The sequence below is a fragment of the Coloeus monedula genome (assembly GCF_965178545.1).
Source record: "Coloeus monedula genome assembly, chromosome: 1".
NCBI classification, from domain to species: domain Eukaryota; kingdom Metazoa; phylum Chordata; class Aves; order Passeriformes; family Corvidae; genus Coloeus; species Coloeus monedula.
The window spans coordinates 42,325,467-42,342,434 of NC_138781.1; the positions used below are offsets into that span (position 1 = coordinate 42,325,467).

Sequence of the window (16,968 nt, forward strand, 5' to 3'; positions counted from 1 at the left end):
ATGCAAGCAGCAAACCTGCTTCGGGCATTTATCGCCATTAATTAGTATGGTGAGAAGCACCTTAACAACACTTTAGAGAGACGGTCTGAGGCCTGATAATCCTCATAAACTACAGAACGTATTGAAGGGAAGCCTCCAGGTCACCACTATTGCTCCGGAGAGGATCACATAATGCGTCAGGTTGGGACCACAGTGGGGTCAGCTGCTCCAACCCCCCTGCTCGAGCAGAGCCATCCCAGAGCACATGGCACAGGATTGTGTCCAGCTGGTTCTTGAATATCTCCAGTGAGGGAGACTCCACACCCTCTCTGGGCAACCTGTTCCAGTGCTTGGTCACCTGCACAGTAACGAAGTTCATCTCCATATTCAGGTGAAACTTTCCATGGATGCGTTTCTGCCCGTTGCCTCTCGTCCTACTGGGTGGCACCACCGAACAGAGCCTGGTTCCATCCTCTTAGCACCCCACCTTTCGTTATTTACACACATTGATAAGGGCTGGCACGTCTGAAAGAGGCAGAACGGACAAAACCCGTTCGAGACAGCGGCCGGCAGCTGCCAGTGAGCTCCGTGCCGCAGGAGGACCGGGCAGGACCGCCCGCCCGACCCTCACACGGCAGCATGGCGACCCCGCCCCGCTCACCTGCCCCTGCCCCCCGCGGCGTCCTGGCGTCACATCCGCGGTACCCCGGCAACGACCGGACGTCGCGGGCGCGCCGGGAACCCGGAAGCGGCGGGCGAATCGGGGCGGGCGGCGCACCGGCGGGGCGGGTCCGGCGCGCGCAGGGCAGCGGCGGTGGCGGCGGCGGCAAAGTAGTGCCGGGGGCAGCGGCCGGTTGGTGGCGGCCGTCGGGCAGCGCCTGTGGCGTAGCGCAGCGCGCGGGGGACTCTCGGCAACTACCGGCGCGCTCGGGCTGCGCGGTCCCGCGCGGAGCTGCGTCCGAGGCGGAGATGGCGGCGGACAAGGCTGCGGGTGAGTGCGGACGGGGAGGCCGCGGCCCCGCCGTGCCCGCCCCGGGACTGCGCCTCCCGGCGCGGAGGGACACGCGCCCGCGCGGGTGGCGGTGAGCGCCGGGAGGAACGGCCGCCTGCCCTGCTGTGTGCCGTGTCCGTCCGCCGGGGAGGTAGTGCCCCCCTGTCCGGCGGGCGCGGGGGCTGCTGTGAGGGCCCCTGTGGCACCTGCCGGGTCACCGGCTGGGCCGGGTGCGGACGGGGCCCTCTGTGCCCTCGGCAAGCGGCGCTGAGCTGTTGCCCCTTCCTGGCCGGGAAGGGCTCGGTGGGGAGGGCCCTATGGACGTACTGGGGGGGGGGGGGGGGGTGTCTCCTAGAGCTTGATAACATCTACAAAAGTCGAACTTCTGGGTTAATTTGTTAAACTGGGGCATGCAGAAGGTATGAGGGAGGTTATAACTCTTGGTGGTGCTGCTTAGTCGCTGGAGTTCAGACTGATTTCCGCAGGAGTGCTGCTTTGGTTTCAGAGGATGAGTGGGTCCTCACTGAACTCGGGCCTGGAAAGACACTGCAGAGAGAAATCACTGAGACTAAAAAATAAGCTGTATTCTGGTAAACAGACAGAATAAATCTCAAATGCAGTTGCTGTGTAGCACTGATGAACTGCTGGTTGTCCACCTCCTGTACAACTCCCCATCGTGCAAGAAGTCTTCATTGCAGGAAAGGTCATTCCATCAGGTGGCAGCTCGCGGGGGAAGGAGAAGAGGACAATGTGGAGGAAAGGCTTACTTACGGAATTGTATAATTCTACTTAATAGAAGTGTAGGATATCCCGTGTTGGAAGGGACCAATAAAGATTAGCAAATTCCAGTTCCTGGCCCTACACAGGACATTTCTAAGAATCACACCATGTGCCTGTGAGAGTTTTTCATTTCTTGAACTCTGTCAGGCTTGGTGCCAAGTGGGGAACCCATCCCAGTGCCCAAACACCCTCTGAATGAAGAACCTTTTCCTAATATCCAACCTAAACCTCCCCTACACAGCTTCATGCCGTTCCCTCAGGTCCTGTTTCTGGTCACCTTTTTTTCTAGTTGTTTTTATGTGGTGGGAGCATTATTTAAAATCACCTTAAGCAATTTTTTTTCTCTGGATGCTAAATGTGAAATGCCTCAGTACCTGGAAAAAAATACAGGAAAAATAAGTGTACTGTACTGAGTAATGTTTACTAAACTATCATGTCTTTATTTATAAGAACTGTAAGTGACTGCTAAGCTACAAGAAAAAAAATTGGCATCAAGTTTTTAATATTTTTTGTTGATGTTCTTTGAAGTGTTGATGGAACTTTTCAGTTTTACTTTCTTAAAAGTCTGTGCCAAATGAATCAAAGATGTGAGCTATGGCAAGATATTCTACATGCTGCACTTGCGCATAGCAGGGAGCTAGAGGTAGCTTTCCATTGAGAAGTGTTTGCTTTTCATTGCACAGCAAAGAAGCCTATTATACCTATACTGGTAGTGAAGGGCTTCCTACAAAAATTAAAATGTAAGTCTTGGTGCCACAAACTGTTACCTTGTAATGGCTGGACACTGCCTGGGCTTCATACCCTTCAAAATTCTTTTGGAGCAAGAGTCACGTGATAGATTCCTCTCCTTTCAAGAAAGAGATTTTCCCTCTGCCTGTACAGTTTGGAAATGAAAAATATTTCCAGAGATGCTCTGGTGTTTAACAGCACAGTTCATGCAAGATCTAATTTGCAGGGTGTAAGAACAAGAGAGCTCAGGAACAGCAGTCCTTGGAGAAACAGAGAGCAGGTATGAGAAGGATAATGATTGTAGTCGCTCTCAGGTGTCTTCAGGTACGTGTATGTGGAAGATGTGACTTCTTGCTGCTTTTATGAAATTCTGGCAGCAAGCCCACAAGGAGAGCAATCTTTCTTTTCAGGTGACAATTCTCCTCTCATAGAGCCAGTTTTCCTGAAGTTCTGCTGTCCACCATGATGTACCTTCTCCAGCAAGAGCATCTTCCTGCTTGTACAAAGCAAACCAGCCTCCGTGACGTAGTGTTTCTGCTGCTCAGCCCCAGGATCGATAGCTAGGAAGATAATTCCTGGCTTGCTTCTTTAACTTCCAACTTAGTGCAGCAGCTTTCTCCAGGTCAAAATCTGAGCAGTTGATTTTTGCATCCTTTTCCACGTTGCCCCTTTTGCCCCTCATCATGACCCTACACAAGTTTTAGTTTTAGAGTTGGTCTGTACTCGTGAAGGTTGGACAAATGAAAAGTTAAACAAACAATAAATACAAGTTACAGAGATAAATCAAGTTCTCTCGCTTGTGAAGTAGAGAATCTGCACTGCCCTGGATATTTCAGCTGATAATTTTGGCTGCTCCATGGATGGGAGCATGTTGGAGGTGACAGGTGTGATGTGTTACCCACACCACGTGCTTCTGCAAGAGTGCCAAAGGTCACAGGGGCCCAAGTGGGCAAGTGGCATGTTGTATCTTTTGCCAGGGAGCAATTTTCCTACCTGTTTCACTTTCAAATGCTTCAAAGAACATGGAGGTAACAGTTTTATTTGCAAGTACTGGGATAGCCATTTGCAGCCAAGAGAACAGGAGCACTTTGCCCTGCACCGCCATGTCAGTGGGATTGGTGGGAATTCTGTTCAGTATGTTGTGCCAGACAGCTTTCAGGTGACTCCTCTTGGAGGGATCTCTTGATAACAAAGATCAGCTGAAGCAGTAGATCCCAGTCTAAACAAGAATAGCAGTATTACATTAGACTGGAGTGGCTTTTAGGTCTTTAACAAGTTTCAGATGTGTTTGTATAAAAAGGGTAGAGAGTAGCCAAACTGGTTTTGTTGGGCTTTTTTTCAAAGGAAGGAGCTACTCTGTGAACTACATCCACTGGACTTTAGTTTTGTTTTCTTGATAAGCTTCCAATTCAGGTTTCACAAACCTGCTTTGTTTACTGAGTGGTAGTAGGTGCAGTTAATCGGAGTACAGGGACAGCTCTGGTTTTGCTTGATGTAGTCCCCAGTTTCATTTTATGTTTTGGGTTTGTTCGTGTTTTTTTAATGTACCAACAAGCTTAGAGAGACAGGGAAATTTGAAGACCTGTCCTGATTTTTCCTTAGCAATTACATCAGTGAAGCTTTGTAAATGTAGTTTTTATTGCAGACCTTAGTCAAGTGTCTCCTGGTTTATCTGTGACTTCATTGAAGACATTTTACTTCAGAATTCAGACTTCCTTTGAGACGCTGGTCCTACAAACCTGCATACAAAGGCAGTAATCCATGTGGTAGTTGATGGCTCTCTGCTAGTGTTCTGTATGTGAAGAACCTGATCAGACTGAGTGTTATCAGCTTCAAAAGCTTTAGAGTCTCAAGGCTTTGCACTGTGGTTACCTTTACTAGCACAATCTGACAGGCATGCTGAGCAAATAAAGCAGATAATGCCACTGTTAACGTGAAAGTTTGAGGGAAGATGCATTTGCTTATTTGCTGCTGTTCTAGAGATCCCTGGAGAGTGAGAGCTTTCGGTTCATCTGTATAATCACAAGGTTTAGAGCTGGAATCAGACCTACGCTATATTTAGCTTGAAGCAGAGGTGCTTCGTGTTCTTTCCTTTTCTGCTGTGGAAAGCCTTTGGCACATCAAAAATGTTCTGAGCTTTTTTGTGGTTTAAATTTTTCTTTTGCCTTTTCAAGGACAAGGCAGTGCAAGTGGTATTGATCAATGCCTTATGCAATCAGATTTCATAGCAGGTATAGGCCCCTGAGGATCCATCCCTCCAGAGTACTGAAATTGCGGAACCCTGAATTTTATCTAAATGACAGTGGATTACTCTTGCGAGTGTAAGATTTGTTGAAGTTTTAAAATCTCATCTTTGTTGACATCTTAATGCAGGATGAAAGTCACAACCAAATATTTACAATTCTTGCTCAAATGTGTTATTGTAGGGGGCAGTAGTGTTACTGCAGGGGGAAGGAATCTCACTATTTCCCAGCAACAGGCACAAACTTAATAGATTAATAAGTCTGTTTTGTTCTTACTGAGGATGTTAACTGATGAATCTTCTGAGGTTTGACTGTCCCTTATGACTGTTGTTTGTCCTATATTTGTAAATTTTCATGGTCAGTAGTAGAAGATCCAGATATATTGGTGATCATGGGGAATGGATTTTGCCAGGAGCTCACACCTAAGTGTTTTCATTTGTTCAAAGTGAAAACAAAATTAGCAGAGTTTGCATTATATCTCTGCATTATAGGGAAGATAAAGCAGACATTGAGTTTACAAAGCCTACATAGTCTATTAAGATAGCAAAATGTATATTAGAGCAGATCTTCCATTGTGAAATTCAAGAAATAATCTTCTGCAGAAGTGGAAACCATTGCTGGTTTATAAAGTCTTCGTTTCAAAAACATGAAATGATTTCAGTATGTTCCAGCACATTAATTAATGCTCCTAGAAATACTCTGTCTGGTGTGGTGGTTGTGGGGTTGTTTTATTTTTCCTCAGTAGTTTGTGTTCAGCACAAGGAAGGGCTTAGTGGGGGTTTTTTTCAGCTTCTTTGACATGGCATGTCTGTACTGTGCTTTTTCATGCAACTTCACTGAATTCTTAATTACATGATGACGAAAGGATTTAGTAGACTTCTTTCTGAAAAATATGCTCAATAGTGACTGAAACAAATGATACGATTCCTATGTAAAAAATTGAAGACAAAACCTTATTACATTGTTATACAAATGCATAAAGGGGCTACCATCATAGTTGCTACATGTTCTTGTCTTAATCTGGAAAAGGGTATAGTAGAACTGGAGAAGATTCTGGGAAAAATAAAAGTGAGGAAGATGGGGAATAAACTGTTCCTGCTCACAATTGGAAGAGAGGTGATTCAAAGGAAGATCTGTAAGATTTGGAGTGAGGCTGAAAAAGTGAACAGTCAGCATTTGCTTGTGCCTTGCAATATAGTCACCAGACAGCATTTGATAGAGTACATTGAAGAATACAAAAGTATAGAGAGGTTTTTTAAAAAGTATATCAGGTCTGTCAATGATTATTAACAATGATGTTTCAATTGCAGCCTCTTATTTGGGGAGATACTCTTCCAAAAAGTCGGGAGCTGTGTGGAAGTTCTGGTCTTTACTTTGGCTTTTGTTGCACCCTGGAGTATCCCTTCCTTGCTGTTTAGGAAGCAGTATGCAGGATTTTGTGTGGGTTTTCATCTAACCCATTGTGGTACATATTTTATGATACATGGCCTTCACTGCTGACTTTTGAGCAAAATAAGAATCGTAGTGTATGATTGCAACTTTAAAGAGAAATCTAAAATGTATAGGTTGTCTGTTAACTTACGGGACTTTGGTTATTCAGTGAGCACTGTAATTTACATTTTATGGAGAGGAATTCACTAGGAGTACAGAATAACTTGGGATATTGTGGTAGGAGATGTAACTTGGGATATAGATAGTGTAGTAGAGACACTGCTACAGTTATCTGGAGAATTACTTACTGGCAGGAGGACCTTGAGAACTGGAAGAAACAAAGATTTCAAGCTGCACAGCTGTCACCACACTTGCAAACTTTGTTGTAACCTTCTGTCTTTACAGATCAAGGTACTGAGAAACATGAAGGAGCGGGTACTTCTGGGATTACTGATCAGGAAAAGGAGTTGTCGAGCAGTGCATTACAAGCTTTTCAAGTAAGACAAAGTCAAACTCTGAGACTTCTTAGTTACCACATTACTGCTAAATGGGCTTGTGTAATTGTTTTTCCTGTTTTCTTAATACAGTTGCAAATACATTGAGAGGATGTTTAAAAGTAGCACTAGTTATGTTATAAAGACAACACATGCATTTTCTATCTGCTGTGATGCGAGAAGACTAAACAGGATACTTGAAACAGGAGCACTTTTAATCTTGATTCTCAAAACTTAGTAACCTTAAAAGCTATATGATGAGTTAATTGGAAGAAGCAGGCTGCTATTCTGCATCAGCGTTGGAAATGCATGATCTCTCTGAAGAGTTACTGACATCAAGCTAAAAATGTTGTGTTAGTGTTTAAAGGAACCACGTGTATTTAAAAAACAGCAACAAAACAAATCCTTTTGTGTTTTAGCATCATGCTATATTCTTTCACAAAGAAGTGTTGTATAATGCTCTGTCACTTTACATGAGAACGTATTTCTGAACGCATAACACCTATAGGCAGTATTTACTACTCGTTTTGTGTTTCTTGGAAGATTTTTTTTCTTGTGTGTTAAGTTCAGGTACCAGGTCTTTCAGTTCCTTTCTTTCTTTGTATTGTCTCCTGATTTTATGTGGTGTGACAAGAAATGTAATTGCTTTTCCTTTCAGTTGTTGTATCTCTGTCTCCAAAAAGCCTTGATTTAAATTCAGTTTTGAATTTGTGAAATAGGTCAGGGAAGAATTTAAGTTCTGGCTTTTGAGATTCTTGCTTCAATATTTCACTCATGTTGTTACATGGAGTGCACACTGTTGGTTCTTACACTGACTACAGCTGATGTTGTTCACCGATGTCTTCTTGAAAGCTGTCTAGCTCAACTGCTCTTTTTCAATAACATTTTTGTTGTTGGCATTTGATCCTGAGAACTGAAGACACATGAGAGAGTAATTTCTTTTCCACCTTGCCCACACATCTGAATGCCTAAAATACTTTTGATCTGCTAATGACTTCATCATTACTGGTCTAGTGTATCTGGTTTGTCTTGTAATGTTTATTCTTGCTTTAAGAACTCTCTGAATTCATGGAGTGAGGTGGCAACAGATGTGAGCAGAATTAATTTGGTGCCTTGTTGGGGAATTTTCTTGTTGTTGAGTAGCTCCAAATAGCATTGTGGACTGCCTTGCCTGCTGCTTTATCATGTTACACATCCAGTTTCAGTCTTGATAGAATTCCTATAAAATTGGGTATTATATTTTAGATCCTGTCTAGTAGAGTGGCATAAAGGACTGTTAGCTGATGAAGAACATCACAAAATAAGCTGAGCATTTAAAGGTTCAAGGTTTGTAGTCCAGCCATGGTTAGAAGCCTTGCTGCTGTGATCTGAAAGCTCCTGTTGAAGAGAAGCTCTAAGTGTGAGCACAGGAAGAGAATCACTGGGAGATGAACTGTCTCAACTAAAAAGCATGCCAGCAGTTGAGTTGCAAGTCCCTGTGTTGTGCACATGATCACAAGGCAATCCATGCTGTTGATGCTTAGAGTTGTGAAAATGTGTCAATGTCCTGCTACATCTCTCTGTGTTGTGTAACTCTGCTTTCACGGGAGACTGAAGGAACTGGAATGGTTCTGTGGAAAGTAGCTGCAGAATGGCAACTTTCTTGGGAAGAGCGGAAGGACCCCAGAGCTCTTCTCTGTTGTATTCTGCCCTTAATAAGAAGTTACTCAGGAGCCCAGGAGAAGCTCAGTGGAACAGCACCTGAAGAGGAGGAGTAAGTGGAGGGTGGTATTCAAGAGCTTAGCTTTTGGGTGTGAACCATTGACAGAGGTGGAAATGCATCTGCTTATCTGTCTGACCAGACTGGAAGTAACTCTGATATGGAAGAGGTGAATGTGATTATTCCTGTGTAGGAATTGAGCAGTTGAAAGTGAAGCATCATCTTAAGTGAAACATCAACTTGATGTAGTTGAAAGAGTCAGGAGTTCTCTTTCATTCCTTGATGTCACTAAATTTCTCCTGTACCAACACAGAAAAGACAAAAACTGAAAGCAGCAGAGGCGCGTGACTCTCAAGTCCTTGTTTATTCCTGAGGTCAAAGAAAGGGATTTTTCTATTAAATCATACCTCAGTGGAACATCGTGCTTGGTTCCTAGTTTCTGTTTAGGCGTTCCTAGGTGATTGAATACTTCATCCAACAGCTAAAGCTTGTAAAAATATTTTTTAAACCTATTCTGGGAAAGTGACACTTTCTTTTTGCAATCTCTCCTGAGCTAACTTCTATAGATCAAATTGTAAATCACTGTATATCCAGATCAACTGAAGAATGAGCATAAAATGTTGGGCTGGAACTTGTGTAAGCAATGGCAGCTGCTCAGTGTTCATGAAATGGGGAAAAATTATGAAAACTGAGGAAACAGAATCTCAAGACTTAATATGATAAGAGAAATGAGAATAACACTTTTCATGGAAACATCTGTTAATAATAATCAGCTACTTAATTTGTCCTTGCTCCATCAAATTATTTTTGAAATTTGGATATGGCTTCAACATTTAGACTTGCTTCTCATCCATGCTAATCTGCATAAATAATGAAGTGTGTGTATAGACATTTAGTTCACTTGTTTTGATAAAGGAGACTGTATCTTCTAATGCATGTTTCTGGTATGTGCAATTTACAGGCTGGAAACTATGATGCTTGTTTACAACACCTAAATACCCTTCAAGACATAAACAAAGATGACTACAAAATAACTTTGAATACTGCTGTTGCAGAGTTCTGTAAAAGTAACCAGACTACCACAGACAATTTGAGACAAACCCTTAACCAACTGAAAAACCAGGTAATGCAACCATATTGACGTGGTACTTGATTGTGAGTACTTTTAATGGTGGCGGAATCTTTCAGTGGAGTAGGAGTAAAACTTCTGTCCCTTGTCCCTTAGATTTAATAAAATGAGAAAGTAACATCACTTTTAAACATCTGAGGCAGTTTAATCTTGTAGGACAGTTTTTGTAGTTGTGTTTTTAACTATTGTTGAAATTGGTCTGAGATTATAACAATAGAAGGACCTGCTATGTTCTTTCAGTAGAAAGTTCCTTAACCTGGAATAGTTTGTGAAATAATAAAAAAGTGAAAATATTACTTTACTACTCAGTTGACAACTTTCTATTTAATTGTATGTTTTTTTGCCGTGTTTATGTGCAACAACAATGAAGTTTATTAGGTCAGTAAATTATAATCTACCTCTAGAGAAATTCATAGCTTTGGAGTTGTTTTTTTTTAAATACCTGGTACTCTAAAATCATAGGTAATCAAAGTTTAATGAAATGAGTGGGGTTTTTTCAGGTTCACTCTGTTGTTGAAGAAATGGATGGTTTGGATGATGTTGAGAACAGTATGCTGTACTACAATCAAGCTGTTATCCTGTACCATCTGCGTCAGTATACTGAAGCTATATCAGTTGGGGAGAAGCTGTACCAGTTCATAGAGCCTTTTGGTATGTGGGCAGAAAGAAGAATCTTGTTCATGCAAGAACTACAGAAAGACAATTCAGTCCTTTTCACTATCAGACGAGTGATTTGTAATTTGTCTAATATGGTTTTAAGAAATTAGGTAGGGTTTGGAATGAAGAATATGTTTTACTTGTATCAAGGACAACAAACGAATTTGGGGGAAGGTACTTCAGAGAGCTTTAGCAGACAAGTGCAATGAAACTGAAATGGATTTTTTCAATTTGAGAAGGTATTTATGTAAATAATATGGACAAGCGAATGAAATTATTTAAAATCTAATGTTTTGAGTCATCATGCAACTTCACAGGTGGGTGTCTGTTTTTCAGGGCACTCATTTTAAAATACCTGTATTAGGTAATACATAATTGTATGTGCTCATATCTGAATACGAAGTGTGCAGCTGTTATGAGCTATGATACCTTGTGCAGTGGAATTGCCATACTTGTATGAAATAATTTCATAGTCCTTGTTAAATTTTAGAAGTGAGAAGGCTGAAGGATATATGTATGTGTGTCTCAGTAAATGAAGTAAATGCTGCTGTGTTTCTCCTTCAGTTCCTCCCAGTTTTCAACATGCATAATTGGGATTTACTCTATGAAGTCAGCCAAGCGGAGATGTGCTTGTACAGAATCTTTTTGAGTTCTGTGGGATTCTACGTCTGCATGTGGCTCTGTCTGTTCAGATGCTGCATCTTTGCTGCTGATCTGCTTAGACCAGTTCTCAAAACCTATGAACATGAAATACTTGTTAAGCTGTCTTTAGTCTGTGCTTTTATGCTGATGCCATTTGAATGAATGAGCTTTCTTTTCAGTGTATGTACTTAGCTGTGGGTTGGAGATGGCTGCATTATTTTTTCTTACATAATAGATTGATTTTTCTCATAATGTTGCATAGATGGCGCTTTATAGTAATTTTTTTTTTCCAACCATGTTTGTAGGGATTGGTATTAGAGCTGCAAAATAATTTTTTCTTCTTTGCTTTTCACAGAAGAGAAGTTTGCCCAGGCTGTGTGCTTCTTGCTTGTAGACTTATACCTGTTAACTTACCAAGCTGAGAAAGCCTTGCATCTGCTTGCAGTTCTGGAAAAAATGATATCACAGGGCAACAATAACAGCAAGAATGGAAAAAATGAGGTAAGCTTAAAGTAATACAAATGACACTAAATATTTATCAGAAATATGTATTACTTTTTCTTCTTTTACTTTTTCATCTTGAGTTCTTTTAACTCAGAGTTTGAATTGAGACATAGGAGAGCAAGTATCCTTGTTCAGACTTAGTTGTTTATTGTATCTTATCAGTAACACAGCTGCACAGAGAGTGCCTCTTTGTTGGAAGGGTGGAAAATGGCCATGAGTTTTACTTTTCCAAGCTTTTAAAAATCTAAACTAACCAATAATGAGATATGTTTTTACTTACAATCCAGTTACTGACTTTTCAAGTTCTGCAGTGCAGAACTTTTGACCCAATGACAGAACATTCAGGTTTGTGAAGAAGGAGAAGGAAGAAGACAAAAATCCACACCCAAAATCCTCCATGTTGTAACCTATTCTTACCTATATGTTCAAAACCTAATTTTCTACATTTCTACGTATTTCACCCAGTGACATAACTTTTAATTACACAACAACAACCTCAGTGTTATCACACAATTTAGGAAACTTTTCCCGGGGTTTTGGATTGGATATAGTGTGTTTCTGAGGATCACTGCCTCTCAGCACTGAAAGGCTGAAATTCTCAGAATCCAGGGTTCCAACAGTATGCTTTAGCTCAATCCAAAATTAGTGTTTTAAGACTTTTAAATTATAAAACTATGTTAGATCACCTGTAACTTTAGACAGCAGCTTAAATATGTTAATAACTGAGTTAATTGTGTACAGCAGCTGTTTATTCCCTCTCTTTCACCCTTTTCTCTTTACTCCAGGGAGCTGTCTTTCTTCAGTCAGAGACATTGGAAAGACAGTTGTCTCCAGAGTCAACTATTGTTTGTCTTTGCTTATGACCATATGAGACCCTAAGTTTGAAAGGGAAGTCAGTGTCAGAGGAACTGCAATTGCATAGCATAGGATGGGAAATGAAGTATCTTTTTCATATAGTATCTGAAAGTATGAGGTATACTTTCAAATGGAATCTTTCATGTGCCTGTTGGAAAAATCAGTAGAATCAGTAGTGGTTTGGAAGTGAAGAGAGGGCATTTCAGTGTTTTCCTGTTGATGGAATGACACACTTAAGATAAAATATTCTCTCTTTAAGTGTATAGTAATTCTACCAGTGAAAATATTAAAAAGGTACTCCAGAATGTGCATGTCATCCTTCTAGGCAAAAGAATTCTTCTTAACTGCAGAGCAACATAATGAAATACTAATGTTAGTACAGAATTCACCTCTTCATAGGCTGGTGTGGTTTGTGGATTTTAATTGTTAAACTCATGTTAGTTTCTGGTGGGATGTGTGTATTTTGATATTAAATATTGTGAAATACTATTAAATACTTCTTTTTTTCATGTGAGTTGAATCTGTCAACTGAATTTAAAAGGTGACTAACAGTAAAACTTTCTTTTTTTTATTTGACAGTCAGGTAATAATACCAATAAAGATTCCTCAAATCAAAAGTCTGAAAGTGGAGCTTTAATAGAAGTTGCTAAATCTAAGATACATCAGGTAAGGGTCTGCATATTATTTTTACAAGAACATTACTTCAAGGTTTTTTAAAATCTGAGTGCCATCTCCTTCAAAACTAGTCCAGCCCAAATTATGATGCTTTCTCTCTCCTTGGTGTAAAACAAAACAATGAATTTATCTAAGTCTTCCTTTTTGTAAGATCCATGTACAGGAAAAACTGACCTAACAGCTCCCCCTCCCCCCCATTTATAATAATTTCTTTACATCTTATAATAATTTCTTTACATGGCAGTTCTCTGCATTGAATTTGTCTGTTCAACCTCCAACAGTCTAAATCAGCTGAGGTTTTATTCTACTGTGCTGTTCTGTTGAAAAATATGTGAAGAATCAGAGTGGTTCCCTATTAGCATTTGCTTACTGTTGTTTTCAGTTTAGTAGGTAAATGTCTGGGAGGAAGATATTAGGTTATTTTAATCAGCTTGTCATTTTGAGTGCTCATATCGGTGTTTGAATATAGAGCAGCTGTTGGCCATTGAACAAAATGTTTATCTGCTTATTGTAAGTACAAACCATATAAATGTGGTGTTTTGAGTCTGAATAGAATTTTTTAATGAAGACTTTTTGAACAGCTTTTTATTACCTATTTTAAAGACGTACATAAAATATTCTGCAGTAAATATCTAGATACAGTTTGTCTTGCAAACCTGCAGAAATTATTGTATATTATTTAACAAATTTAATTATTTAACAGTATAAGGTGAGAGCCTATATCCAGATGAAGTCACTAAAAGCATGCAAAAGGGAGATCAAGTCTGTTATGAATACAGCTGGGAATGTAAGTATTCTTAAGACTATTGTTTTTCAAATATAGATACATTCTCTATCTTAAAACTGAATTTGCTAATGTTCTTTATGAAAAACCATTTAATTGAGGGTGGATGCATGAAGTAATGCTTTAGGTAGCCAGTTTGGTTTGTAATCTCTCTGCTGATGTAATCAATGTAGAATTTTCTTATTTGTGCTGTTTTCAGTTGCTAAAAAAAATGCACTTTGTGGTGCCAAAATAACAGTGAAACACTACATAATGTAATGAACAGGCTCAGCATTCTTTATAATTGAAATGAAACAAGTTCTAGTTTACTATAGATGTTATGCATATTACAAACTGTGATGTAACTGGTGGTTTAAACCAGTTCATAAAAGATTAATTCTGGGATATGTGGGCATTTTTTGGCATTGTTTTTGGTTTTTTTTTTTTGGTTGCCATTTTTGGGAGGCTTATGTCTTGCTGGAAAGCAAGTTTAACAGAAAACCTTCTAGATCATGAGGTCTCTATTGGCAGACCAGGAAGATTACAGCCTAGGAGGAACTCTGCAGGGAGGGGAAGTGTGGGGAGGAAGGTATTAGAAGACAGGTTAGAGATCCTCTGCCTTTAGCCATTTCCATGACAGAGTTCTTGAAAGTATTATGGCCTAAACCCATTTATTTTTAAAGTGGCAGAAGAAGCAGGTTTGTGAAGTGATTTAACACTAGCAGTAGAAATCATCAACCAAGAGATAACTAACTATTGTTTTCTCCTTCACAGTCAGCGCCTTCTCTCTTTCTTAAGAGCAATTTTGAATATTTGAGAGGTAATTACCGTAAAGCTGTCAAACTTTTAAACAGTGCCAACATTGCTGAACATCCAGGCTTCATGAAAACAGGTAAAATAAAAACCCTTCATCCTTGCAGGTACTTCAGTGTCTAGTATAATAGAACTAGTTGATAGGACTACTGTTTATATTAATTTTAAGGACATTAATGATGACTTAACAGAGTCAGCCCTGAAAGTCATGGGTTTATATGCTGGATGTGTTTCACCTTCCTTCTTATGCTCTTTCATATAACACTGTGGTGTTTTCCATTGAACTTTCTTCTACACAAGGCTGTGATTGTCCATAAAAATGAATTTGTGAAGGTGTGTTCTATTTGCAAGGCTCATAATTGAGTCTCTTAATCAAGAAATGAAACAAAAGGCAACTTACTAGATCTAGAACTGAGACCTTTCTGGCAATTTATGTGCTTAAAGTTCTCTTTATGACTTAAAATTTTATTGAAAACTTTACAGTCATGTCACTTTTTTGCATTACCTTTTTTGCACAGTATAATGTTAACTGAGTGGTCTTCCTAGGCTATGACTGAAATAATGTCTGTTTAATTTGCTAATGGTCTGGTTATTTGGATTTTTAGGGTGGTTTTTTTTTTCTTTTTTCTTTATTATCCATTAAAACTTTAGTCACCAGCAGATAAGTGAAAAGTTTAAATTTTTGTCCTTTATTATTTAGAAAGAACCTCTTACAGTGTTACCTGAACATCATATATTTAGAAAGAAGAGTGCATTTCCCACTTGTATGGTTAGGTTGGCGCATATATATATATACACATATATATAACACCATCATCCATGAACATCTCACTGAAAAACATGTTTAATAGACTGCCATAATATGCTGACCCATGAGAGAGTGGTTGGAGCATTTCATGGGCTTAGCAACAACTTTCACTTTCTGAAAATGGTCTTTTGTTCTGTCAGGTGAATGCTTAAGGTGTATGTTCTGGAACAATCTTGGCTGCATCCACTTTGCAATGGGAAAGCACAATTTAGGAATTTTTTACTTTAAAAAAGCCTTGCAAGAGAATGATAATGCATGTGCACAGCTAGGAACGGGCAGCTCGGATCCAGGTAAGCAGGAGATTCAAACGGATGGTGGAAGAGGGGTGGGCAAATCAAGGAAACAGAGGACAGAAGGTTTGAGTAATTATCAGCAAAATTCCCCGTCCGTCTCTTTGTGGAGGACAGGGAAGAAGGGTGAGAACTTTGATGATAACCTGATGTAAGAATATAGTTGTTGTTGCCAGAAATACATGGTGATGATTAAATATGTTCTTTATTTTTTTGCTTTTCTTGATGTACTGTGGTGCTGGGACAATTACTTCTCCCTCATTTGTAGACTTGGTCCCTCAGTTAGGGAGGTATGGCAAAATAAAATTTTTGTGACCTATTTTGCATAGGTTATTTATAGTCCTGCTGACACTGTGTAGAACCATCAGGGCATGAAGGATGTGTTCTCCCTATTCTGGGTAACCAGGTCCCCTGTTTCCTTGTGGAGGGGGCCCCACACTTTCCCTAGTCTTCCAACATCAACATTTATCACCAACATACCTATAGAAGCTTTTGTTGTTGCTCTTGACGTCCCTGGTCAGATTTAATCCTGCCAAGACTTAGCTTTCCAACCTGATCCCTGGTTTCTCAGTTTCTCTGTATTCCTCCCAGGTTACTGGTCCTTGCTTCCACCCTTTGTAGGCTTTCTTTTTGTATTTGAATTTGTCCAGGAGCTCCTGGCAAATACCTTCTGGCATTTTTGCCTGGCTTCTTTGTTGGGATGCATAATTCCTGAGCTTGGAAGAGGTAATGCTTGAATATTAATCAGCTTTCTTGGGCTCCTCTTCCATTCAGGGCTTTATCCCGTGGTGTTGTACCAATCAGACCCCCAAAGATGCCAAAGTCTGCTCTCCTGAAGTCCAGTGTAGTGAGCTTGCTATGCATACTTCTTGCTGTCCTAAGGATCTTTAACTCCACTGTTTCACAGTCCCGACCAGCCCTTCCTTGTTGATGAGAGCAAGGTCCGGCATAGCACCTCTTCTCATTGGCTCCTCCAACACTTGGAAGTTATAAACACATTCCAGGAGTCTCCTGGATTGTTTATGCCCTTCTGTGTTGTCCCAGATAGCAGGACCAGGGCTTGTGAATGTGAGACCTCTCCTATCTGACCATAGAGGGCCTCATCACTCAGTTTTCATCATTTCTTGATGAAGTTATAGTTGTTTACATTTCTTGTTTCCTTTAAAATCTACTTACTATCAGACATTTTATTGTTTTTTCTATTTCTCCCCTGGACCTAAGTGCAGCCTTAGGTATTAATGTGAAGACAGAAAGCATTTTATGCTTGTTAACAGCAAAGTGGTTTTCTTCTGCAATCTGTATTCTCTGGAATGTGTGTAGATGTGTATTCTCACAAATCTGGGATTCAGTATTCTTGTATAACACTTAGCTTGTGTGATAAGGAACTTATGAGGTTAGTATTTAATATACTTCAATCTTTATTAAGAATACAATTAATTTGTCTTTGAAATCAGTTTTGATGTGAAAGGAATTTATTTACAGAGGG

General features: G+C 40.2%; 1 protein-coding gene across 1 annotated transcript in view; it reads left to right on the top strand.

The window, feature by feature from the left end:
• The first annotated feature begins 768 nt into the window (after positions 1-768).
• The window catches only part of CNOT10 (CCR4-NOT transcription complex subunit 10), a 33,148-nt gene continuing 16,948 nt past the window's right edge, over positions 769-16,968 (top strand). The window contains exons 1-9 of the mRNA XM_082298587.1: positions 769-970; positions 6,559-6,650; positions 9,308-9,469; positions 9,976-10,126; positions 11,130-11,275; positions 12,713-12,799; positions 13,512-13,595; positions 14,346-14,463; positions 15,333-15,482. Coding sequence (XP_082154713.1) covers positions 949-970; positions 6,559-6,650; positions 9,308-9,469; positions 9,976-10,126; positions 11,130-11,275; positions 12,713-12,799; positions 13,512-13,595; positions 14,346-14,463; positions 15,333-15,482 — 1,012 coding nt within the window. The 5' untranslated portion in view covers positions 769-948. The remainder of the gene's footprint in view (positions 971-6,558; positions 6,651-9,307; positions 9,470-9,975; positions 10,127-11,129; positions 11,276-12,712; positions 12,800-13,511; positions 13,596-14,345; positions 14,464-15,332; positions 15,483-16,968) is intronic.